The sequence below is a fragment of the Cibotium barometz genome, chromosome 57 (genome assembly GCF_041138505.1).
Source record: "Cibotium barometz isolate CiBa-2024 chromosome 57, ASM4113850v1, whole genome shotgun sequence".
Lineage (NCBI taxonomy): Eukaryota > Viridiplantae > Streptophyta > Polypodiopsida > Cyatheales > Cibotiaceae > Cibotium > Cibotium barometz.
The window spans coordinates 23,052,917-23,080,733 of record NC_141102.1 but is presented as its reverse complement, the minus strand read 5'-3'; the positions used below and the strand labels follow the sequence as shown (position 1 = coordinate 23,080,733).

At 41.7% G+C, this 27,817-nt stretch overlaps 1 protein-coding gene across 1 annotated transcript; it reads left to right on the top strand.

Annotated features, from left to right (window-relative positions):
• The first annotated feature begins 5,558 nt into the window (after positions 1 to 5,558).
• Positions 5,559 to 19,433, top strand: LOC147606570 (uncharacterized protein At1g01500-like). The gene is made up of 3 exons (XM_086791881.1): positions 5,559 to 5,771; positions 5,856 to 6,729; positions 19,022 to 19,433. Exons 2-3 carry the CDS (start codon positions 6,001 to 6,003, stop codon positions 19,256 to 19,258), a joined length of 966 nt encoding a protein of 321 aa, XP_086648007.1. The 5' UTR covers positions 5,559 to 5,771; positions 5,856 to 6,000; the 3' UTR covers positions 19,259 to 19,433.
• The last annotated feature ends 8,384 nt before the right edge of the window (positions 19,434 to 27,817 follow it).

Below are 27,817 nucleotides of genomic sequence, written 5' to 3'. Positions count from 1 at the left end.
AGAATCTAAGGAGACAGTGGTAAGCAGAGGCAGAGGCAACAAAGGAGGAATGGCAAAACAAGAGCTAACGATGAAGGGCAAGAGATTAGCTCAGGAAAGAGAGGATGAGGATCTAAGGAGATAGCAGCAAGCAAAGGTAGAGGCAGCAAAGGAGGCATGGAAAAATGAGAGCTGACGATGGAGGCCTATAGAGACATAATGCGAGAAAGCAAGATTATCTAGGGCCCAGCTTCATGGTCAGGTTCATGATAAGAGGAAATAGGGCTTAGTTCCCATTTCACACACGGACGAAATAAATATTCTCAAGAATAACCTCAGGAAGGTCAATGACATTATCATTTTATCTTTTTTGAAGTAAGTATTATATTATGTTTACACAATTTACCAATTTGATGCTAGTTAGCCCATGTTTCTTGGCCTAATGTTATACATCTATTTGCGCTTCCAGTTTTGATCCAAGAGCACATGTGGGTGCTAGACCCTCTAATTTCAGGCCACCTTCAATCCGAGAACTCATTGTATCTGGACATACTAATATGGTTCTGGTATCTATATTTTGAGCACATGCAAGCTGTTGTTTTCGGATCCCATGAAGAGTAAGTGCTAAATTTCGTACTTATTTTCACCATTTCATCACAAATTCAATGACTACCTAACCTATCATCACTTCTTGCAGTTCCCATTGGAGCCTGGTTCTTCAATGACTACCTAACCTATCATCACTTCTTGCAGTTCCCATTGGAGCCTGGTTCTTCTTTATCTTCAGGATAGAAAATGCTACTTGGAAAATTCAACTATGGGTATCCATGGTTGTGTCACATACTAAGTGATTTTATTGCAAGCTTAATATTCTCATCTATTTGGCTATCCATTAGGTATTCTAAAGGACCTCTATTCTTGTAGGAGTGTACTTAAAATTACAAGTGCTTGGGAAGTGATTACCCAAGATGATTTTTGCAACATTAGATGTATTTAGACTAAATTCGTGCTGCAACTTGATGGCCACACTTGTGGATGGAGGGTTTCCCTAAATGCCAAGATCATACTAAATACGATTTTCAACCTTCCAAATGATGCAATGTGTAGAAATAAACACACAATTGTGACTAAATTTGTATTCAATTTTTTCTTATCTAGATAAATAGCTTACATAGATACTGCTTGTTGAGCACTAAGAAAATGTTCTTCATGGTTGGCACATGTAATTTTAAATTTTTTTGCAGTTCCCATTACTGACAACATACACTAAGTTGGATGTTTCTATCTTTGGAGGTGAGAGTATTGTGAAATTAATAGAGAACATCACAAGACCTCCACCTCTACCTCCAGCAAGCAACAACAAGAAAATCACTCAACCACTCTCGTGAATTCAGCATCAACACAAGAGCTTATCTGTTCAAGCAAACAAAACAGTAATCTTTCCTACTACCTCGACATCATTTCAGTAACAAATTCAAGATCAAATGAGACTTAAGAGCACATTAAGAACAAAATAACAATGCTCTTGTCACCCCTCTGGAAGCAAGAAATGAGCGCATAAGAAGCTGTTGTTTGCTAGCAAATCATGACCTAGATGACCCATTAAAAAAAAGGGGGTAAAAATTTATAAATTCACGAAATTCCATCTCACGGAATTACAATTCAAGGAGTTCCATCTCACGGCTTAAGAACCTGCACCTTCACGATTTAAGCCTCATCATGGATTAAGCCATATCACACAATAGCCACTATATATTTGTAAGCTTATTGCTTACTATTCTTTTGGCTAAATTAATGTAGCAGCTACTCTATGAGTACATATCCATACTCATGCACTGGAGAACATTTGCACCAAAGCCTCACCATCAACAACTTCCAGATACATCTCTGGATGGGGGGGCCATGGTGGGCGAAAGCCTGGTCAATGGTACAACCCATCGCCTGGAATTTTTCTTCAAATTACAAACCTCTCCAAACGACACCACCATCTACACAAATCAATAATCTTCAATCCTTAGTGAAGATATCTATATAAGTCTCATAAGTCAACATAATTCTTTCAATCCTCACCACCAACAAGTGGTTACTTCAACACAGAGCAACTCAATAAGAGTCTATATGACTCAATTCTTGTACTTCATGTAAATCTGCTTCATAAGAGCACTTAAATATGCATAAAAACATAAAAAGCACATGGACAGAAGAAGACAGGATCAGATCCTACTCAACAACATTTGATAAGAATCTTGCCACACAAAGGGACATCATCACAAGCCAATTACTTCAAATGATGAATGTCGCTTCAATGAATCAAATGAACTGAGAATCACCATCTCGTTCTGATGATTAAGTCTACGTTCCTCTGGATCCTTCTCTGTTCTCTCCCATTATTAACATCTCTTAGTGTCCCCACTAACAAAAATCAAATGTAACCTTGCCGATGATTGCCAAAAACAAAGTGAGCCAAAAAAAAGGGCTCACACAAATATAAAAATGCAATCATTCGCAACAACCCCCCATCCCATTAGGAATTCCCAATACACCACTAACCTCTTCATTCATTAACTAGCTTTTCTTATTCCTTTCGAAGGAACAAAGACCATTGAACGTCATTTAGCATCAAAGCATCGACAAAAGCTTGTTCATTCTCCCCACACAAAGGTCTTCACGCGATCACGCGGACATGATCGTCATTTTAAGAAGGGGGAATGTTAATCCAATTCTAGGATTAATAAGAGCTACTGCCATTATCTTACATCAAGGAGTCACGATAGATACACCAAAGGGTCATACATTCAAGATATGAAGCAATAGTGTCCAAAGCTACAACTTGGATGGGCGCCCGTAATGGTGTGATGGAGTATTTATGGCGATTCCCGCTTCAAGAGCGTGTGGTAGCAAGATAGGATGAAGTCCTAAGTGATGTACTTCATGTATATATTATGAGAGTAGTCATTGTAATAGCATTAGGCCTCTTATGAGCCTAAAGTGTCCCCGTCCGGCCATAGTTTAAGTGAGTGTGAACACTTGGCCATGTATATAAGTGAATTTCTCTCATAATACAACATACTCTACCATTGTGCAATTGAGTCTTGCTCTTACTAATCCTCTTGCTAGTCTCTCTCCCTACTGCATGCTAGTGAGTGTGTGTGAGTGCAGTGAGGTGAGAGGAGGGACGAGGACCCGTAGTGCAACGCGGGTGTGTGACAACGCTTGCGGGAGATGTGGTGGAATTGCTTCTCAAGGAGTTGTAGAGCTTGGAGACCTCAAGGGTTACGAGGTATTCTCATGATACATTGGAAAGATTCTCATGATAGTTGCGGTTCACCAGGTAATCTCTTTTTGGATGTGTTTCAAGGAGGGTTAGGGTGAGTCATAACACACCCATTTTGCAATACAGCTTTATTGAAGGTAGACAAATTAATCATCCTATTTTGAATGTAATGTTTGCCATTGAACGGGGAGCCCAACAACAAGATGATTATGCTCTAGTGCTCCTGGACGTGGAAAAAGCCTTTGACAAGATAGCTTGGGATTTCATTCAGATGACTCTCGCCAGACTTGGTTTTCCTCCTAAATGGTGCAGCATTACGTCCTTTCTCTATGAAGGTAAGAGTTTGAAGATTGATTTGGTGGAGGGACTGACAAAAGAGATTCCTTTGTTTAGAGGTGTGAGACAGGGTTGCCCTCTCAATCCCTTATTGTTTACTCTAGCTACTCAGGCTAAAACTAACTATCTTGAATGTGGTAAAGCGCTCCTTGAAGCCTTCTCACTACCTGCTGGTGTCACTTACAACTGGTCCAAGACGAAGTTGGTGTCCCTTTTCAAGGGAACTCAATTCCGAACCCTTTTGAGAATGCTGAAATTATCAATCTGGTCAGCTAATTAGGTACTTGGGGTACCCTATTGGGGTGGGAATCTCTCCCCATCAACAATGTGCCTCGATTCTCGAAAGAACTAGGGAAAAAATCATGGCTTGGCGCTTCTTTAAATGGCCTATGCACGTACGTCTCAAGGTGGTGCAGGCATTTCTTCAATCTCTCTACATTTACTTTTTGCCTTGGGTTAGATGGAAAAAAACAAATCTGAGGACTTTGGAGCAATGGTTGAAGAGGTTCTTTTGGTCTAGGGATGTTATGCAGCATGCTATGGCCTTAATCAGTTGGGCCATTATCTCTCTCTCTAAAAATCATGGGGGTCTGGGCATTCTCAACATCTTCAGACATCTATCCTCAAGAAGGGCGGTTATGCTTAATCATTTCTGGCTACAGAATGAGCCTTGGTCCCACATATTGCATGACATTATCAAGCTAAAGATCAACATGCACGCCATGCTTAGGGACATGTCAGTCGACCAAGTTCTCCTTTCCAAGGCCATATCAGTGTTAAAGTTTGATGGTCTGACTGATGTTTTCTTAAAGTCTTGGGTTTTCATCTTATCCCAAATTTAGTGGCACGGGAGGAAATGTATTATGGGAAATTCCTTAGGAGATGAGCACCTTATTTAGACAAGATGCATAAAGCAGGATATGAGGTTATTATGGGGCAGGAGATGGACCGCTCTGAGGGAAGCTAGACTTCTCACTTTGGAATCCTAGAAACATTTGACTGGTTTATCCTATAGACGTAGAAGACTCATCACCGGTATGCCTCTTGGCCTCAAGAGTCGGTGGGATGCCACACATCAAGCTTTAGCCAATATTGATTGGCACTTCAATACCTATTCTTTAGATAGGTTTAGAGATTGGAGGGTATTTGGTGGTTGCCTGCATAAATTGAGTAACAAGAAAGTCTATCGTAAACTAGCAGGCCGGTACTCCCTTCGCATCAAAGTCAAGAAAACATGGGGCTGTTCCTTGAGTCCCAGGAAGTTTGGTGTTATTCTAAATTCTCTATGGGCTTTGCCAGTTCCTTTAGAGGACAATTTATTTCTTTGGAAAGTCCTGGCTGATTGCTTAATGATAGGTGAAAAAGCTAGGAAGAGGTCTATCTCAGATGGTCTGTGTTGTAGATGTCATACATGGACCGAGTCGATAAAACATTGTTTTTGGATGTGCCATCATAGTGCTTGCATATGGAGGGATATCAGGAATAAAATCAATAGGGCGCTAGGCTATTCTGCATCACTCAAAGATTGGATTTTGGGTGATTTTCATGTTCTTGCTGAACCTGTGCAAAGATCTTTTTTGGTTCTAAGGCTTGTGGTCCTCCGTGAAGTCTGGGACTTGCGTAATTGCATTTTGTTCAAAGGGGTCAATGGGAATTTCTGTTGGTCTGTTGTTAAAGCAAGATTGTCAGTCAAGGTGGAAAGGATGGGTTCTTCTTCATAATTGGGCAGTCATTTGGTTAACCTCCTCAAACATATGTAATTGGTGGGGTTTTGTTGCTTTGTAATTGTTTGGTATCTCTTTTTTGGGTTTACCTCTGGGCTTTGATTTTGGGTTTATACTTTTGTAGAGTTTCCTATTTTTTCGTAATATATAGATTTAGTTTCAAAAACTTTAAAGTTAGAAGAGCATTAATGAAAGCCTATTTATTTCAAGTGGATAAGGGATCTATAAGCCCCTTTACACCAATCAAGTAGACTCGCGAATCGCGATACATCAAAGTCATTGCCATAGCCGAATTTCTTCGATCATCAGCGCTATTGCCATAGCCACCACAGCCGAGCTCTCTACTGCACAAAATTTGCAAGAAATCGATCGGCCGTGCCGGATCTTGGCCAGAAAGCGTTGATCCTCTCTGCAGAGGTTTCCATCTCTCCGCAGTTGTTTCCGTCTATCTGCTACAGGTAAGTCCGTTCTCCCCCTTTTCTGTGCTCAGAAAGCCGCTAAGATAACATAAATTTCTGATTGAATTTGGACGCTGGAAGCAGGCCGTGGCACAGAGACTCGCTTGCTTCTCGGCTTTCCTGTACGGATGAAGTGCTTTCTTAGGGCTGACGTCGTGAACGCCCTATGCAGATGGATAAATTTTGGCCTGTATTCAAGTTCTAGGGTTCTTTTGCAGTAGTATATCCAATGGAAGAACCGGCTCCGGCACAGCAACGCTTCACTAATAAGATGGAGCCTGATTATCTCGGATTAGGGTTTTCAATCCCTCCAGCCCCATGGCTAGACGTGCGAGTTTTCTATGTTAGGGTCAGTTGTTGCTCACTGGAAGATGCGCCGGAAACTCTCACCATCAGATATGGTCCCAGGCCTGTTGCCTCGACTTTCGAAGTGAATGGAAGCCGAGTCCCTGCTGCTGATGAGGCTGTTTTGATCCTTCGTCGGGACAGAGTGGATACGGAGTCATCGGAGGCAACTTACGTTAGTACAGACAGACTTAGAACAACCGGATCCTTGCCCTTCGAGGTCTGTCACAAGGAAGAAACCCTTATCTGTGGAGCACTGGAGAAATCAGATGTGTGGCTGGATGGCCAGGGGCTTGATAGAATAGGTGCTGTGGGGACTCTAACCAAAAGCTACAAGGCAGGATGGGTCATGGAGTGCAGGTGTGCCATTTCTTCACCAGGATGTACTTTTCTGAAAAGGAGAGGGGACTTGATTAATGCAAGCTTCCTGTCACCCTTGATGGAGGTCTATGTTGCTGGGCGGTACTCTGGAGCGCCGGTTATATTGACTCAGACAGTGGAGCTCTTGGTGAGGAGGAAACTAGGTCGTCGAAACACCTTGGATGCCATACCTGAAGCTGATGAATCTGAAAGGTCAAGCAGTTATTCAACCTTGGCTGATCTAGCAAGCCAGGTAAATTTGGAAGCTTTCATTTTTTTCAAAATTTCTTACTTTGTTTCCCTTTGTTGTATTTTAGAAACAGAAAACCAAATATTTTTCTTTACTTTTGCATCCATGCTGAAAAATGCTCCAAATCCATGATCTTTCCACCAAACTTTCTTAGCTTCTGCACATACACATGAAAAGTTTTTCATTCATGGGAAAATCATTGGTCTTCTTAGAGGACTCATGCCCATACATTGGCTGGAAGGTTCTGCCAAACTTTGCCTTGAAGTCATGTAATTGAAGTTGTGGCCTTATACTTTGTCTTTGAACCATGAATACACCTCTTCTTTTATTTACATCTCAAGAGCGATTTGAAGCATGTTTTCTACTTGTTAATCTAGGCGCGCAGAATTCTAACATTTTGTTTCTACTTCTTCCTTTAAAATACTTGCTCTTGGAAAGGTGGATGAGCCATGAAGAACTTTTCTGTCATACACATCATCCTTAGACGAGGACGCATGTTTCATGACCAATGAGGAACATCGGAGTTTTTTTAAAAAGGAACATTGGAGTCATTGGAGAGTTTTGCGGAGATTTGTGGCCATTATGAGTCCTATTTTTAAAAGGAGAGAGGTCTTGAGTGAAGATAAATGAGGGATGCACATATGGTAGCGTGGAGTGTGAAGGGCGTTATTAAGATTATAACTCCATTAAAGAGAGGCCTGTGTAAGGTACCAACATAGGTTTGAATAGTCTACGTGTGAATGCCATCACTAGATGCTTTACACTAGGACAGGCATCCGGTTTTTTAGATGGTGTTCAATTTAACACGGAAGAGAAGAGAGATCACATTGGGTCCTAAGAACTGACGTAAGAGCCCCTACCTTGCGGTGCATTTGATTTATTGCTTGATTTGAAATAAGTACAAAGCTTAGGTCTTGAACATGCCTTCTGCGGAACTTAGTGCGGGCTGAATTACGGGGCTGGGCAAGAGGAAAAATTTGCTCACGTTGCTGGTTAAGTGCACTGGTAGGCTGCCTGCCGTGTGGGCTTATTTTGATTTGGGTGAAATTTATAAAGTTTGGCCATAAAAAGGATCAGCTTGAGGTTTGTTGCTACAATGATATCCAAATATTGTCCTCAACATGTTACTTGGTCACCTAGGGTCACTCCATATGGTAATTTTGACCATACAGGGCTGCCAAACCCTAAATTTTTTGGGCAATTAAAAATATCCACCTTTTAGAATTGTAGGATGTGATACACCTACGAGTATGCAAGGCATGACCAGACAAAAGATAGCAGCCGACATGCACAATTGGACAGTGCAGGTGACATGTGACTGCCAAGTGGTAGTGATGACGTGGCAGCAATGATGTGGCATTAATGCAATTATGCGTGTTATTCGGATACAGGTAGCTGACAACAATACTACACCCTGACTACAAGCATTGGTGCATATATATATGTGAGTAGCCAAATTGTCATATTCATTTGCTTTCCTCAGTGTTGGACTTCACAGAGTGTTTCTTTGTAGTAGGCGAAGTGCTAGCCAAGAGATATTGTAGGTCACAGGGCTGTGATTTGACGTCTTCATTCTCAGCCACATCCTGTACTTGAATTTCAGTTGAATTACTTCTTTCTTGTACGTAATAGAGAGAGAGAGTTTAGAACTCGTGTGTGCTGAATGTGTGATTCCGTCGTACTCTTCTTTCTATCTTTGAAAAACCATAGCACGTAGGCGTAAGTGTTCTACAATTGGTATCAAAGCCTAGGGAATGTGCAAATTTTGTTCACTCGTGTGCGTTGACTGTTTGGATAGGGTACATCACTTAGATTCCGAGAGTGCACAGGTTCGGGTTTGGGGAAAGTGAATATTTGGGTTCTATTCATTGCACTTGGGTTAATTGGAGTATATTGTGCTTCGTTGCCCCACTTACCTTATTGTGCAGGGCTGAAATCCCTCACTTGGTTCTTGATCACTTGATATTTGTACAACTCAGTATTTGCTTCTCAGCATGAAGGCATCCATGGAACATAGGCAGCTAAAATGAAGGCTATATTTCCCCCTTCCGACGAGATGGAGTCGGCACCTCAAGCATCTAGTATTCCGGATCTGAAATCTACAAGGATCCATGCTTTAGAACAAGTGTTGGAAGATTCCGCGAGGGCGAAGTGGCAAAACTTTTTGTAGGAGGAATTTTCACTCCTTTGGGTGCAGGCAAGGATGTATTGGATGAGCTTCATTCCCAGTCCGGTAAATCATAATTCTACACTTGCGTATAGTCGGTAGGAGACACACTGTTCGCGTCACGGATGGTCTCCTTCTTGTAGTTCGACGGAGGGGACGGAGGGCCGAGACGCGGAAACGCTGTCCCGAATCGGCGATTCGTTTCGGCATGGGCTGGGGATGGTGAAACCGATCCCGTCAAGTGGGAAAGATTCCGTTGGACACCCACACGCTTAATAGCACAACTTTAAAACCACAAATTTGAAATGGACACCTTAATACAACTTGAAATTTAAATGAAATGAAATGGAAAGATGGACACCAGCACTGGGGCCGGAACGGGCCGACCCCCCCCTCAATATATGATATATTTATTGGGAGTATTTAATGAATACAATGCTCCATGGGTTCCAAGAACCAGATAATGTCCATGTACATATGAAAACAGTACCAAACAAATAGGCTCGAATTTCGGTGTAGAAGCTCGAAGCAGAACGACCACTAGTGTGGTCCAATCTCTACGGTCCTGTGCTTTCACTGGACTCCGCGGAGAGCGCCTCACTGGTGTTCCGAGACCACGCACAAACAGGCGCTCTCGTACTAACGCCTGGCTCTCCCGATCTCAGCACCTTTGGACCGAGGTTCTCCAATAGAGCTTGGACAACCCAGCATCGAACGGGTGTTGGCCGAGCGGGATGAATCCCTTATCAGATTTAAACATAAAATACTTTATTGAAATCTGAAATTCACTTACTTGTAGATGGTTGATAGAAAAATCCAATGCCCATGTGTGCAGTTACTTGAGAGAGACTCAGAGGCACATCATGTAGAGAGAGGTAGATGCTGTATGGAGATGAAACACAGCCTGTATGGTTGCCAGGCTACAGTGGAGAAGAGATGGCAGCTTGCAGCACCGGCCTTTAGCACACTGTTGGAGAGGATTCACAGCACACAGCCTGTATTGGTGAGATGGAGAGGCAGCTATCAGTTTGTAGAGTATAGCCACCAGCCGCCTAGGTGTAGGAACACAACAGTTGGAGAGTGAACACTCAGATGCCTTCTGTGGGTGGCCGTATAGTTTGTAAGGCTGCCTGACTGGAGGTGCATACACAACCCATGTGGTCGCCTGGTTGTATGCAGCAGCCTGCAGGAAAGGCAGTCTGCGCAGCACACAGTTGCTGCCTGTAGTACAGATACGCAGCCACCTAGGAGGGAACAGAGATGGGACTCTAGAGATGCACAGGCCATGTCATTGATAGCCCTTTCAGTGAAAAGGACTATTATTCCGCACATTCGTTCATGCAAGACATCGAAGCTTGCATGGGACACATTGGAAGCAATGTATCAGGTACGCAATGAGGCAAGAGTTGCCTACTTGAAGAGGCAATTGGATCTTCTTTCTATGGATAAGGGTGACTCCATGGCAGATCATCTCACCAAAGTGAAAGATTTGCAGGAACAATTGCTCAACATTGATGAGGTTATCCCAGACAGACAGATGGTCACCAACACTCTTCATTCTTTACCGCCTTCCTACTTGGGCTTTCACACCTCTCTTAACCTCTCGATGAGAGGAGGTGGTGATCCCGTCACTTTTGAAGAGCTCGTGGGTTTACTCTTGCAGGAAGAGCAAACAAGAGCAAACATATCGAGCAACCGTGGTGGAGAAGGCATTTACAGCCAAGGATAAGGGTAAAGCAAAGAGCTTTAAGCATGGGGGACAACAGTCTAGCAAGGCTGGTCATGGACAGCCCTCTTCTAGTGGTGAAAAGTCTGACAAAGGGGATGCAAACAAGCCCAAAAAGAAGGGCAAATGTCACTATGTAGGAAAAGGATTGCAAAAGAGAAAAAGAAAGAAGCAGGCAATGCAGTAGCAGACTCTTCGGATGACAAAGCACAGCAATCAGCTAATGTAATCTAGGAAGAGTACACTTTTTTGGTCACATGCACTAGTGACACACCAAGTGCTTCAGACACTGATATGTCTTGCATTGCATCTGACAGACAGAATGCATCATGGTATTTTGATAGTGGTGCTTCGAGCCACATCACTTCATGCAAAGATGTATTTCAGCACTTGGTTTATGCTTCAAATGGCCGCACTGTATCATGTGCAGATCATACCACATATCCAGTAAAGGGAATTGGTAATGTCATACTTATTGCAGCCAATGGTGCCAATATATGTATGAAAAATGTATTGTATGTTCCAGGAATAAAGAAAAACTGAATTTGCTCTTGTTTTGACCTGCAAATGGCTTATTTGTGGGTGCTTTTATGTGCAAGTTCTCCGCAATCATGGCTGAGTGTATAAGCTCTTGTATGGTCTTATTTGGGTACACTCCCAAGCTTTGTTGAATGATGTAATGGAGCCCCGATTCAAACTTTCTCTTCTTCTCGTCCTCTCCAATCTTCATGAAGGGAGTAACCTTGAGAAGGACTTTCCAAAACTTTGCTATGTATGAAGCAACGGACTCTGCCTCATCTTGGGACAGCCAATCCCACTCCTTGCGTACATCCTTTGTAAAGTTTGGTGGTAAGAATTGATCATAAAACTGAATTTTGAAAGAAGACCAAGTTGGGGCAGCACTTCCATCAAGTATTTTTGCAAGCCACCAATCACTTGCCGTATCCTTGAGATGCATTCCCACATGCCTGAGCATAGACTTTTCCGAAAAGTCTTCATTGCAAAAAGCTATCTCAAACTGTCTAATGAAAGCAAGTGCTTTGGTAGAGTCCATCCGTCCCTGAAAGTTTTCAAACTTTACATCCTTGTCACCGGACTTGAACTCTCGAGGCTTCTTCCTTCTATAAGCATCCCTATGTACGTCCTGTTCATCTGCATGATGATGATGCCGTGATGAAGATTCACGATCCCTCTTCGTTCTCTCTTGAGCCACACTCTCCAAATGAGTTGAAAGCTCAACACGAGAACGGATATGTCTACTTGGAGCAAAGCGGGAATGAGTAGAGGATCCCTCATCCTTACTCTTCTCTTGACCTGCATCAAGCCTAGCACCAGGGACTCTTGTCCTTTCAGCATTTGGCACTTGCTGTGCTCTTTCTGCTTGTTGTGCATCATGTGCATCACCATGGGTAGCCATGAGGGGTGGCTTCTTGAAAGCCAAACTACCATCCGCTTCAGTGTATACATCACCCTTGACCATTAGGTATGCAAGTGCAAGCTCTCGGGGTTTCTCAACATCCATTTCCTTTGCAATTGCTTCAAAAGTGACTTCATGGACCGAAGCCTTTGCCTTCGCAGCCAACACCCTTTGTACATCCGGGTCATTTTTCAATGACCTAAGCTCTTCGGTTTCAGCCCTATAGCGTCGCACTTGACGCCTCAAAGATTCCAAATCAGAATGCATAGTGTCATGAGTACCTGCATCTCCATAGACATCATTGCCTGCAGCATCTCTTGCATCCCTTGTACCATGAAATTCACGGTCCTGTGTGTTCTCCACACTGTCAGAAATGTGGCTGTCCATGACACTCAAATCAGGTCACCACTTATGATTCCAAGCCTCAAACCGTTTTCCAATGAGGGGAAAAAACTGAGCTCTGATACCAATGTAACGGGAGGCGGACGCGTGTATTGGAATCGTATAAATGTGAACAAAATTTTGAGCACTCAACTCTTGAGCATTACAACCACAAAGCTGAAAATGACAGTACACCACATAAAGGGGCCGATGATAGGCTGACCCCCCCCCTTTAGGTTATATTACCAAAAGAGTCTGCAAAGTACAAGATTACGGGTGCCTGGGGATTCACCACCAGCCTGCACCTGATTCTTCCAAATATATCATGAATGAATACATTTCAAACAAGAGAATCTGTAGGTACATCCGCCCTACACACAGGTACATCCGCCCTGCACAAGCCTCTTCACAGGTACATCCGCCCTGCACAAGAGTATCACAATCCTCACAGGTACTCCGCCCTGCACAAGATGTAAATGGATCTTTAGGCCCTGTTTCCACGCGAGAAACTGATCTAGAAACTTGTGTTCTCCGCAAGCAAGCGTCCCCAATGCTTGCCCTAAGCACCTGTTATACCAGGAATCCTTGAGACACATCTATGCTCACATATTCCATTGCTGTCCGGCCTGTTTTGTGCAATAACCAGTCCAAAATAGCAGCTTTCTATCGCGAGAAATCCATCTGTAAGGGGTCCTACAGCCGTGTGGAGGTCCCTAGAGCTGTCCTGTACTGTCCAAGTTGACTTTGGACACCTGAAACCAGCCAATAACCAGAAATTACAGGTCTGAAATTTACCAACCAGCCCTTTAGAAGAGTGTGGGGATCATTATCCAAGCTTGTGTGAGTCCAGGAAGCAAGCAACCAGCCCTGTAGCAACTCCCAAAGCTTCAACCAGCTCTCCAATGTGTTGAGTTATCAATAAAACAGCCCAAAAGGCCTCTTGAAGGAGGCGCCTTTCTCCAGTGCCACCTAAGGGGCTTGGTGGGTACACATACAGGCTGACAAGTGTCCCCATAAGGTGTCCAGGTAGGTGTCCAGCCCATAGTGCTCCATTTGTCCTGTTTGTATAAGTTTAGGTCCAACCAAATGGGAAATGGCCATAAGCTGTCCGGACTTCATTAATTTTGGTCCAACCAAATGCGAACGCATTATAAGTTGTCCGGCCACTTATTAATGAGTGTGGACCTGCAAACCAATAAACTTTAGTAGTAAATGAAATAAGCTGTAAATTGAGTGTGGACGCACTTACCACCTGCAAAACCCATAAGCCCACAGTTTTAGGCCCAAACAGGAGTGCACACACGTGTCCACAAGGTGCCCGGGCGTCCCCGGTCCCTCGGGCTTCACAAGCCAAAATAACAAGCATTGTCCAGGCAACAAGACAATGTCACACAAAGTAAAATAAAGTTATGGCATGCATCATTTATGCATTGTGCACATGTAAACTTGGAGAACCACCTATCATCATTCTTGTACTTGAAAATATTCCGCTTGCCATCGTAACACACCATGTGTGCATGGCCGGAATCCACACGGGCACCGCCCGAAAGTCCACAAATGTCCTGCCATGTCCTTGGACTCATATGCATCCACTCATATGATCCATACACATGCCCAGGTATAATACATACATGCATCTGCATGTTTCTAGGCCTGACACGCATCCGCATGTCCCTAGAATATAGGGGTTTGTGACACATACCCTTCTTCATGCTTATGCTGATGCTGATTATGATGTTGATGTTGATGTTGATGCTAATGATGCTATTGATGATGATGATGCTGTCCTACATGTTGTCTTAACTGTTGTTCTAATCAGGGATTATGATGTTCATGTTGAAGATTAGCTAGGCACGGGTGTGCACGCGACACATAGGTACAAGTGTTGTACAATTGGTATTCGAGCCTAGGAACGTGCAATTTTTTTCTTTTTTGACATCCATGTGCGTTGACTGCTTGGATAGGGTGGAGCACCTAGATTCCAAGAGTGCATAAGTTCGGGTTTGGGAAAGGTGAATATTTGGGTTTTTCTAATTGGGGTATATTGTGCTCTTGTGCCCCACCAAATCCTTACCTCATCACGCAGGGCTGAAATCCCTTTCCCGGTCCTTGATCACTTGATATTTGTCATGGATTCACAACTCACTAATTTGCTTCTCAGTAGTAAGGCATCCATGGATGCCATGACGGTTAAGATGGAGGCTATACTTGCCCACGAGGGAGTCAGCATCTCGAGCACCTAGTATTTTGGATTTGGAATCTACAAGGGCCCATGTTTCAAAACAAGTGTTGGATGATTCCGAGGACGAAGTGGCAAAGACTACCTTTCTCAATAAGGACTTGGAGGAAGAAGTTTATGCGAGTCAACCCATTGGTTTTGTGGTGCTTGGCCAAGAAGGCAAAGTATGTAAGCTATAGAAGGCTCTTTATGGTCTTCAACAAGCTGCCATAGCTTGGAATGAGAAGATACACTCTATTTGGCTAGCCAGGGTTTCCGATTGAGAGCACCCTCTATGTTAAAGCGGATCATGGGGTTTTACTTGTGCTCATACTTTGTGGATGACATGCTACTGAATGGAAATAGTGAGCTTTTAAAGCTGAATTAAATACCTCATTTGAGATGTTAGATGTGGGTCTCCTGCACTACTATTTGGGGGCATATAGTTTGTGCAGACAGATGACGGCATTATGATGCTTGAATCCAAGTACATACAAAAGCTCATGCTTAAGTTTGTCTTTCGGGATTATAAGCGTATTTCTACCCTAGTAGAACCATGGCTTAAATTGAGCATGCATGATGTAGGAGAGCCTTATGACATGAGTATGTATAGCCAAGCAATTGGCTGTCTCATATATTTGTGCAACATGAGACTAGATATTTTATGCCGAATCCAGGTACTAAGCATTGGCAAGCAATTAAGCATATCTTTCGCTATCTTTAGGGCATCCTAGATCTTGGCTTGTTTTATCCCGGGGGGCGGCTTGCAGTAGTATGCTTATAGTGATTTAGACTGGGCTGGAGACTATGACACCCGGCAATCAACCAGTGGAAACTGTTTTTTTCTTGGCAACTCTTGCATATCTTGGCTGAGCAGGAAACAACCCATTGTTGCTACATCTACTTGTGAGGCTAAGTATAAGGCAACTGTCACCATTTGGTCCCTTCATCAGTCTTGACCAATGTTTCACACACTGAGCGGAACCAACGTGTGAACGGGGATTTTCCACAGAAGAAAGCTGGAGCATTTGTTGGCAAAGTTTGGCCTGAAAGATGGCTACACAACACGGCACCATGGGATTTTTATCAATAAAGTGACTAAGTTGGTGTGTTCACACCATTAATGACAGGCAGGACTGATTATTATTTTGGGCATGGATAGGTGGACGACAGGATGCGCCTACATGAAACTTGGGAAGCAAGCTTGGGAAAAGCATAAAGTTGATATTTTTGGGCAAGTTCACCTATTTTGGGCAAAAAGGGAAAAGTACTTCAAATATAGCTGGTCGACTTCATTAAAAATGGGTGGGGCTTCTCCTTTTATGGCATGCGCATCCATTCTCAGCGATTTGGAGCTCTCTCTCTCTCTCTCTCTCTCTCTCTCTCTCTCTCTCTCCCTTTTGTGCAGGCCGTACGACAGGGGTACTCTCTCTCTTTTCTGCTGGTCGACGGCAGCTTGCTGTCTCTCTTTGCGCTGGCCGTACAGCTGGCTGGTGGTGGTATGTTCCCTTGCGTTGGTCGTACAGTAGTTGACTGCTGGTTGTACAGTGCTGGCTGTACTCAGCAGCCACACGTATGGTTATCTTCCGGTGCTGGGCAGATTTGGGGCTGTTTCTTGGGTTGTTTTGGAGGAAGTCTGGGACAGTTTTGAGAGCTCTTCTGGGCTCTGGCTTGGGAATGTTTTGGTGCGGAGTTCGAGGCTCTTTTTGGCTCCGTACCGGGCTGTTTTATAGACTGCTTATGAGCTGATTCATGGGACTGTTTTGAGACAGTTTTCGGATTGCTTTTTGTGCTGTGTTTTTACCTTGGCACTGGATGGATATTTGGGCAAGAGATTTGATGATGCTTTGTGGAAAATCCGGTGCTGGCAGCTGTATGCACCCTCACCTTTGTTTATTGTAAAAGCTTCTCTCTCAATAAAGAAGTTCCTACAGGGGCCGGCCGTTCCGGCTCAGTGTGGTGTTTATATATTGTATATGGTTCTTCCGCTGTGTTTTCATGCTCTCTGTCTGGTATTTGAAATGTTAGTCTATTGTTCCGGGTCCCCCCTTGGTGACATCAACCTTCAGTGCTACGGTAGATTGTGTATGGCTGCGGTGATTACTTGCTGATCTTTGTGAGCGTCAACAGACACCCACTACCATACTCGTTGACAGCCAGAGTGCTATGGCCATGGCATGGAATCTAGTTTTCCATGAACGTACAAAGCACATAGAGATACATTATCACTATGTCAGGGGGAGGCTTTATGCAAGAGAGATCACTTTAACCTACTGCTCTAATAGGATAACATTGCAGATATGTTTACCAAGGCATTGCCTCAAAAGAAGATTGAAGCTTTCCCGCAAAGCTTTAGGCTTACTTTCCTATAGAGAGTGATCTGCATCCTTGTACATGTTCACATTACCACTACGGGGGGCATATACTTATATGCAGTGTTGCATGTGAAAATGCACTAACCCTAGGGCCACTTTTGTCCTATGGGTTTTTCCTCTTGGACATTTGGTGTGAAAGGACGCCTAAATTAGGTTTATTATCAATGCTATTGGGGTTACAGGTTTGCAGCTATGGAGGACGAAAGATTTCCATGGTGTGCATGTGCACACACACAGAGAGAGAGAGAGAGAGAGAGAGAGAGAGAGAGAGAGAGAGAGAGCATTGCACGACTTCATGATGATTGATAGATTAAAGTTCACCAAGTACAAAGCTTTTTGTAGGCTTGGGAGTATCCTTATCTTTTACACATACATAGGGGACATGTCAACACACACACACACACACACTAATGACATGTGGCACACTTATCCTATCCACATATAAGGGGGTTCTCACACCTATGTAGGTGTTCACACACATACATATGAATAAGGTTACACACACAAGATGTGCACAGACGGGAAGTGAGACCTAACAATTCTCATCACTTGGACTAGTCACTTATCATATTATTGTGTGAATATACGTGCAGGTATATGTGCAAGTCTCCCTCTCTCTCTCTCTCTCTCAATTGATTTGCTTCCGGTGTGCGTGTGTGAGTGAAGGTAAGGTTGGATACATTTTACTCGTGAAAGGACTTGAGAGCCTTGTGGTACATGTCATATGATAGCGGCAGGCTGGGAGCAGAGATGGAGCAAAAGTACAGCATGGACTGCACATGAAAGGCAGAGAGGACCAGTTGGCCACTTTAGGCAGCCCAAAACAGCTGCAACCATGCGATGAAGGTCTGTTCCCTTCCCAATGTATCAAATCCGAGTAGGGATGATGATAAGCAGGAGGGGATGTCTCATGCATCATCATTCATGTGATATGGCTACTCAGCAGCGTTGAAGGCTAGAGTTCTGGCCATTGTGAGCCCTATGTATAAATAGACTGAGGCCCTTAGTGAAGGTGAGGTTAGGGGTAGTGTGGGTGCATTGCTTGTGGAGGGATTTGAGCCCTATGTATAAATAGATTGAGGCCCTTAGTGAAGGTGAGGTTAGGGGTAGTGTGTTACTGTGTGGGTGCATTGCTTGTGGAGGGATTTGAGCCTGGAGGCACATGCCGATGAGAACAGACAAAGCAAAATCAGCATGGAAAGCATGAAGGCAGCATTTGGCTCATAGTAGCAAGGAAACACATTTCCTACCTTCAGTAGGAAATGAAAAGTTTCCTAAATGTGTCCTACATTTAAAACCTTTTTTAAATCAGTTTTTTTAAAAACATTGATTTTTGGACAGGAATGGGCCAGCAGCTGTAGCAATAATTTTTAATTCAATGTTTTTGGTCTTGAAGTTGATTGTTTCATAGTTTCCATGCTTTGTACAGCTTTCTGGCATAGAATAGGCAGCATACATATGCTTTTTTTGACTTGGCACGTCCCTCTCTAGGAAACGTTCAGGAAACTTCTGGCATTTGTAGGAAACTTTTCAATGTTGATTGTTTCATAGCTTCCATGCTTTGTATAGCTTTCTGGCATAAAATAAGCTGCATACATACTTTTAGATCTCGTACCCCCCCTCCCTTGTAGGAAACGTTTAGGAAACTTCTGGCATTTGTAGGAAACTATTCAATGTTTTTTTGTCTTGAAGTTGATTGTTTCATAGCTTCCATGCTTTGTACAGCTTTCTGGCATAAAATAGAAAGCATACATAATACATATGATGTTTTTGACCTGGTAGGGGACGAGGAACAGTTGACGTAACCTTCTGTATAAGGCTAAATTATGCTTAAAATACTCTTCCCTTTTAGTAGTAGGCTTTTTGTTTTCTTGTATGTTTTAAACAAAGGATTAAAAAGCCTGATTTTGAAAAATTGGCAATTTTTTTAAAATTGATTGAAGAATCACGTTTTTCTTTTCAATTGAAAATATTTATTACCTGTCTAAACCTGCTTGTGGATTGTAAGCAGGTGGAGGATCATACTTTCTATCAAGAGGTAGATAACAAGCCAACAGGACTGCTAGGAGCATATGGGCAGGATAGCTATTTGGAAGGTGATGAGGGTGAAATTACTTGGTTCAATGCAGGTGTACGGGTTGGTGTAGGCATAGGCTTGGGAATGTGTGTGGGTATTGGAATTGGTGTTGGATTGATGATGAGGGCTTATCAATCTACAACAAGAACTCTCAGACGGCGGTTCTTGTAGCTCAAGATGGATCTTGTGTTGCTTTGGAATGTTTATTTATCTGTTGTGAAGCTCGATGACTTGTGTAATGTAAATTTTTTAAGCGGCTTCATAAATATAGGGGCTATAGTCGGGATATTTTGTTGAGGAATATATACTCTTTTTACACGCGAATATATATATTTTGTCGAGGAATATACATATCTAAAAGTCATCTGGCCTTGCTACCTTCCAAGTGTCTTTTGAGATCTCTATTACTGGTAGAAAAGAGAGTGATGTGTAGTGTCTACTTTGTTGGCTTTATCAAAGAAATCAACATCAATACTTTTAAGAAAATGATGGTTCGATCACATTTCTCTTCCAACACACGTCTTGAACATGAATAAATAGTCTGTGAAGTCTATCTTTATGATTAGTTATCAGTGACTAGTAAATCTCTGAAGGTAAAAAAGGTGCTCAAAACAACTGTTTTGGTGGTGGTAGTTTGCTGTCGTCATATCCCTGGGAAGGGAATCAAAGAGGAAGTGGTAATCCCTGAAGACATGTATCTTGTACAAGATTTTTCATGGGAACAAGAGAAGGTAAATGCTGGTGGGCATAAGAAAGGGACGGAGTGGAAGATGGATGGACCCCCTTGTGTAAGCACCATGCTGTGTTAGTAAGTAGAGCAAGCCCATCCTCAGTATGGTGCTGCCCAATGCAATCTGTCATGCTGCTCTGCCGTGTGTTGTAAAATGAAGCAGAGAAGCCCATCCTAAAGCAGATTCTCGAGAAAGGACTCTTTTCATACTTCTCGGAAAGGGAACGGCAAGTTCCTGGCCTTTGCCATGGTGAAGATGTTTTCCTAGACGTGGCTAAGTGCAGTGGATGAGGAAGAAGGGTCAAGAGGGGAAGGGAAGTTGATTTTGCCAAGATTTGGTATGCAATACCTCAACATAGTGATGTCTAGTAATATCTTCGATGCTGGATGTCAGAGCCAGTACCTCAACAGAATGATAGGTCTCCAATGCTGGATGTCTCACAAAGGCTCTTGTTTGCCTGCTTCTTCTTATTGAGGGTTGTTCGTCTGCATGATCTTATTGAAGCGTGTTTGGAAATCAGCCACACGGAATATATTGTCCTTGCCAGAGACTGCCACAAGCTCTCTCTACAGTGAAAGGCTACCTAAGCAAACCTAAGTACTCTCTCTCTCTCTCTCTCTCTCTCTGTCTGTCTGTCTCTCGTGTTGGAAGGTGCCATAAGAGACTCCTGCAAAGTTCTATCTGTTTCCTGGGTTGGCTAGAAGACAACCATTTGAGTTTGATTCTTATTTTGATTCTTATGGATGTAACTGAATGTGATTGGCAAAGAATCCAAAAAGCAGTCCAAAAGCAAGAGTGGAAAAATCAGAAAAAGGAGAGTATCTCCAATCTTGAATGGTGCAACTGATGAGAATCCATTAGCAGGTGACAAGTGATCACAATCAGTTTGAAGAGTTTTTATACATGATCATTTTTGTGTCGACTCTTACTAACAATGAATGTATCTCAGTGTGCATGGCCAAAGGGATTGTAAAACATGGTGCACAGGATTTCATTCTTTTGACCAGTTTTTGACCAGAGGTGATCAATAAGCTCATGGTTGACCAGCTATGGAGAGGGTTCTGCCAATGTTAGTCCACAAAGTAAATATGTCCGAATATCTACATGTATGCTACCTCAGGTTATTTCATGAATAGAAGAGCTTTCAAGGACTTGAAATTGTGACTAGAGTAACCTTCAGGCAGCTAATGTACAAAAGTATGATCAGGCGTCACTTTAATGAGATATTTTGTGCTTCAAATAAATCGTTTACCTTTGCAAATCATGAAGATAGTATTTAAAAGGACACATGAAACATGTCTTTTGGAGTTGTTTGAGAAGGCTTTGAATAAAAAGAAAACAAAAACTATTTTTATTTGTTTCACTGTCAGAAGATTTTTTTCATGAGCTTCTAGGAACAGATTGGAATACAAAGACAATTTCAATTGTCATACCCTCAAGTGTTCAATTCAGGTACATTTTAAACACTTGAGTTTATGTTTCTTTTGGGTTTTACATATTAAAAAGGAATAGTAGAGAATGGAGACCCGATGAACTCACTAGAGATGCAGTAACAAAGTCCTGATGGTGAGCCCACCACCGGAGTTGATGATGACCTTTCAAATTTAAAATTGACATGGTGCCCAATTGGAGTGATGAAATATCACAATACCTTGCTTATGGTCTTCCAAAAGATCATCCACTGAACAAAGATAAGATGCGACCGTTGATTAAGTTGGCTATGCCTTATCAATTGATTACGCAACGATTATATAAGCTTAGAAAAGATGATTTTCTATGGAGATGTGTGCGTGAAAATACATGTTTTGGAGGACGCACGTTGCTGAGGACATTTTTACAGAGAGGTTACAACAGCACACAAGCAACAAGTTTATGGTGGCCAACCTTGGGTGATGCCATAGAGTTTATCAAAGTTCATCGATGAATGTCAAAGATTTGTTGTTCCATAGCAAAAAGACAAAGAATGCCACTTGTCCCTGTTTCGAGGTTCCAACTGCTATGGATAGAGGGATTTGAATCCCCACGAATGAGTAAGGTCACCAGAACCTAAACTTGGCATGTCTACCAATTCCATCATATCCTCATCATAGTGCAATAACCTTTTGAGAAATGGGAAATTGACTTTGTAGGACTTATAAGTCCTACCACCCATCAGACCCAAGCAAGATATATCTTAGTGGCTACAGATTACTTTACAAAGTGGGCAAATGTGATTAGAGAAACAACGATGCTAACATCAAAAGAAAAATGATTGGTTCCTCTAAGTTATGCAAGTATTCTCGACTCAATCGACACCACTAAAAACAGAACATTTATCACATTTTTCTTTTCACAACAGAAATCTTATCCACTCTTTTCTTCTCACAAACTTCACCAAAAACAAGAAACAATGAATGTAAACATGTAAGGAACACGTAAGGAAGGAGATGAGTGCTTAAGAAAAGGGAAGAAGCAAGATTGCTTCCACGACAACAGTGTCAAAAAATATTATGTCCCATTTTTGCCCCCTAAAGAACTCTCGACCGTTCACTTGCGGAAGGAAATAGGCTACAATCGTCATGGGGATACTTACATTGCTTCCGAGCTCTGGATATCCATAACCTCCAAGCTACACTAGTGGTTGCTAGCTCCACTCTCCCAAGCCTCACCTCTTGAAGCGCTATTAAAGAACTTGAAAAAGAACAATAAAAGATCTTTAAGGGAGTTGTTCAACTTTCACAAAAAACAAGCCATAAAAAGAATGAATTTCGTGGGTTTCTTCATCTATAAAGTTAAGTAACATTCATGGTTTGAGTGTGAAGATGAAGAGACTCCTCCAAATAAAATATAAGAAAAAATGCAAAAAGAACAAGGTAAGTTAGGCAAGAATGAATCCTAAAAGTCTTCTGAAGAGGAACACAAAATGCACGAAATAAATGAACATACAATGATATTATAAAGTCTTCACATTAATCTTTTATAAATTTCATATCATGTCTATATATTTAGACTTTACCTTCAAGTCCAATGTTTGGTTCCATGACCTATGCTTTGTACTTTAGTAGTGGCTTCATGTCTATTTCTTATTGTCCTCCCATATATAACCCAAAAAATCCATATGGGTAATTTTTAAATGATGCCTTGTGCCGAAGAAAGGCCATGATCCCTCTGATGCTATATACTCCATCCAGTCTAATGATTAGAGATGTCATGTGAATGATGGCCCACAAAGAACACAAACTTATTGTCTATACTTTTATGTCTATACGTTTTCACATCATAAACCATGGCCAACCTTTCTCTTTCAGTTGTTGTATAGTTCATCTTTGTGCTAGTAAAACAAAGAGTGTTATCCAACTTATATTCCCCTAGTTGTGCCAATATATGTCCAATGGAAAAGTTTGGAGCATCAATGTGCACATGAAATATTAGGTCCTAGTTGTGAGGTCTCAAGATGGGCACTTTCCAAGGCACTCTTCAGTTCATCATCATGTAAGACCTTTGGCACTCTTCAATCCATTTAAAGACTGACAATAGTGTTATAAAAGGGATCATTTTGCAAGCAATCAAATTAAGCAAGCTCTCAAGTCTTTCTATGAGTACAAGTCTCAATCTTGTAACCTAACTAAACTTGAGTCTAAAGCTTAATTAGTTCATTTTCTTATCATTATGAGTGCACTTAAGTATCATCCATCTTCGCTTAGGGTTTTGCATCAATTCTTTTGGTCATGGCTTCCAACTTGAGTTTTTCAACATTCCTTGCTTGAGGTGAGGGAGTTGAAAACACATAAAGAGAAGAGAGCACGAGTTTCTTGCTTGAGGTAGGGGAGATGGAAGGAGGAGAAATATGCTTTTTTGGTGCAAGTTTTGGGAAGGGAGGAGAGGCACTAAGGTTGGTAAGACAAAAGCTAGTCCACGCATGACATGAGAGAATCCAAGGATTTTTAATCTCAGAACACGGCTACGCATGCGACTATGCGCATGGCTATTAGTGCATAGCCATGTACTGATTAAAGGTAAAAATAATATGAAAGTTATTTTAGTCTTAGTATTTATGAATTCTCCTAAAGGGTTTATGTGGCTTACTTTACGGGTACGATGGTGATTCCATACATGCGTGAGCGTGTAGATTGCATCATCTTGATGTTATGAGTTTCGTATGGTTATTTATATTTTTAATCAGTTAATGTATTAATTGGTTGGCATAGTTGATGTAAGCACAGATTCTTGGGTTGGATAATGGAGACGAGTTGGTGGTGGTCAAGAAGATTTTGAGACACTCGATTTTGAGTGTCGGTGGAATACTATTCGATTTTGTGACAACACATATCATTATTCCATTTTGTGTGGTGTCCATATTTATTGTTAATGTATGTATTTATTGAGATATGTGAAAGCTCCCTTGTGCATATTTTATTTTACAAGAGATGTACACATTTACACCTATTTTGAGTAGTTTGGCTTGCACATCCAATAAAGGAAAGCTATTTTAGTTGAAGTCTACATATTTGTGAAAGTGGACACTATTTTGATCCCCACAAGTTATTTCAAGCAATATGATTAAAAATACACCAAGAGGAAGTGTGGACTCACTCTTGCGTGGGGGTAAATTGGACCCAATCTTGCGTTATGTGTAAATTTTATTCTATGCTTGGTTGATTATCGCTTTGTAATTACTTAATCGGGTCATTTTTCTCCACCAACAATCGTATCAGAGCCAAGTTTAATTGCAAATCTTGAAGCCAATGAATAACCAAAAGTGAAGAACCAGGAGACAAAGTGAAAGGTGGGAGAAAGGAGAGACTCGTTTACGTGGAGTCTACGTTTACATGGAAGCCCAGACGTCACCATGAAATCTTGCATAAGAAAGGCTTGTTTGACAACTTGGGCTTCTAGTTGTCTTATATACAATTGTCTCCTTTTCACACTTATTAATGTCTTGGCCTCCACATTGGGCCATACCCAAGGCCCATAGTCCTTTAGTACTCATTTACAAACCATCCCCAGTGATAGGTTTCGTCCTCAAAATATTATAACATTTAGGCTTCCATATGGGTTGGTGTAGCTATCATTTATAATGACCCTAGACCTAGTGTGGCTGTGATACATACCTAGTTGAAAATGCATTGCTAGGGTTCACAAATAACTACACCATGGCTAATAATTAACACTTAGTTAAGAATGCTAATCAACATACTAGACTCAAAGTAAACCCATAATCTTTCATTAATCACACTCTAAAATGCGCATAGGGATATATCAATTTATAGCTCACCAAAGGAGCATCTAAATCCACAATAATCTCCTTAAATATTCAAATCAAATCAGCACAAATCACTCCACCTCTTCATGAATCTCTCAACCTCCTAAATTCCCACAATCACGCCTCTCTATTCACCTTTTATAATCTTACCAACTCTTCTCTCAATCTTATATGGACCATATTACCTATGTGCCAATTTAGTGTTTGTATTACCCTTAAAGAAGAAAAACCCTAATGTAGCTATCATTTGTAATGACCCTAGACCTAGTGTGATACATTCCCAGTTAAAAATGCATCACTAGGGTAGATCGTAGCAAATAATTATCACCATGGCTTGGTAATCTCTATCTTTTAGTGATGCCATGTGAACCTAAGCATCTAGGAATGACTACATTTTGCCAACAAACTCATTCAATAATAAATTTGTAAAGGGAAAAGGAAACAGATATGAGATTATTATAACATTTAGTTTTCTATAATCTACACAAACTTTGATCTTCAAACTTTTCTTTGGCACAATCACTTGGGGTGATATCCATGTGGCCTTTTCTATTGCATATACGAATCCGACTTTGAGTATCTTGTTGATTTCCTCCTTGATTTGCTTGGTATATTTGGGGTTCATCTTGTACTGTCAGCATTGCATCTTCTTGTTAACCCGATTTTTGGCCTTATAGGTGCTCCCTACTACACAGGGATCAAAAAGTTGTACATATTATGAGAAAAGTTGGCAAGTGACCAATTTTAGTAGATTAGGGTTAAGTTTGGGCATCGAAGTGTGAATAAGGGCTAGTTATATATAAGTGAATTTCTCATAATGAAAAGACAATCCCCCTTTGTGCCAATTAAGTTGTGCATGTCTACTTGCTCTATCTTGGAGAGAGAGAGAGAGAGAGAGAGAGAGAGAGAGAGAGAGAGAGAGTTAAGTATAGAGCATGCCTCTCTTGCTCATTGTGTGAGAGTGAGAGAGAATAAGAGAGGTGAGTCCTTTGTTGCATATGGAAGTGGAGTATCTCTTTGGTGGTGACAACAAGGATGGCATTGGAGCTTAGACCTAGCAATCACTAGTGGAGCTTGGAGGAGGCTATGAATCCTGAGCGGAAGCAAGGTAAGTCCCCTATGACGGTTGTTGTTTAATCCACTTTGTTAGAATGGTAGAGTTCTAGAGAGGCTGTGAATAAACCATAACACTTCCTTGAGATTGATCTGATGGGGTAAAAACTGGGGTCAATACCTTCCATGCCGCTATATAACTCCTTGCAAAGACGTCCGTATATTCATTTAGTAGTGAGAGGAGGTCTTCTTGGAATTTTTTCTCTAGTTATGCAATGACCCTGACATTCCGTGGATCATCTTGCAAACCCAGATTCACCTCTACTAGCTGATCTTCTTGCACTTTGACATGCCAACTAATTTTAGCTTCTCATTTTCCAACCACTTTTTTAGCTCGACTGATGGTTCTGATAGTTCAGCCATGTGATAAATGAGAAGCTATCTAATTTTAGCTTCTCGTTTTCTAACCACTTTTTTAGCTCGGCTGATGCTCTTGATAGTTCATCTAGCCTTCTCTTGTCGACTTTGTCCACCTTTCTAGTTGTCCTGAGAGGACTAATATTGTTTTATTTTGCCATGTTGCAACCATAGTATGCCCAAAGGCATCAAATAGGAGCATTTTTTTTGACTCCATCTTTAGCACCACAAATGAGACAATGAATTGCATCCTACCACCAATATCTCCTCATTTTTTGTTATGCCCAAGGGATTCAATGTTCTCTCATCTCCCATTTTTATGTTGAATGGTGCTGTGCTTGCTAATTCATTAGACCTAACTCCTAGCAGTCTATTTTGAGATGATATTTACTCATGATCCTCCATCCACCAATAAGAATCTAGGTATATCCTATCCTTGGAGCGTGACTATCACCTCTGGGACCATGTTATCTACCCTCGAAACTGATCTAGTTTTTTCTTTCTCACACTTAATTTTCAGCTTATATGCTACACATTCCCCTTCTTCAGACTGATATATCAACCTAGGCACCAATAACTTCTTGTGGTAATTGGGGACTAGGTTTAGCATGATAGGTAGCTGGCTTAGTGTCATGTTCAGTTTCGTGTTTTTCAATTCAATCCAGAGGTTGTACTCTGCTTTAGCCTTTTGCAAGTGTCTTCACTGTCCTTAGTGGAATTATGTTGTAATGATTCTTTTGCACCCTAGTTGTGTCTTCGAATAGTAGCTTCCAAACTCTCCAGGGTGTCCTCTTCCTTTCCTTCATTTCTCATCGTTGGGAATTCTAAGCTGTCGTTTACATCTTTCATGTTCATCGAATCGTCAGCATATCGCCTGCAGCTGTGCTGCTAACTGATGACTTGGTTTGTTATCCTTGGGTACCTTGGCCTTCCCTTTATTTTTGTTAGTAGTAGCCTCACTCTAGGACCTGCTCAATATACCTATTTATGAGAATGCATATTAAGCCTTCTTAAAAATATACCTATTTAAGCCTTCTTAAAAATATACCTGCTCAATATACCTATTTATAAGAATGTATATTAAGCCTTCTTAAAAATATTATTCTATCCTCTTAGATAATTCGGGGATGCCTATATTATCTTTGCATCATGCCCCTGTGTTAATATCATGTATGATGCCATTACAAATATTAATATGTTTGGTACACATTATATTTGGGGACTCCACTATTTGGTACAGTTAGTTTGTATGGTAGGGTGATTCCTTGAGTACTTACATATGATGAA

What these genes read in the sequence shown, in the direction of transcription:
- LOC147606570 (XM_086791881.1), top strand. Translation starts at nt 6,001, where the DNA reads ATGGAAGAACCGGCTCCGGCACAGCAACGCTTCACTAATAAGATGGAG. An exon ending in TGGCTGATCTAGCAAGCCAG is followed by an intron (nt 6,730 to 19,021) that starts GTAAATTTGGAA and finishes GATTGTAAGCAG; the next exon opens with GTGGAGGATCATACTTTCTA.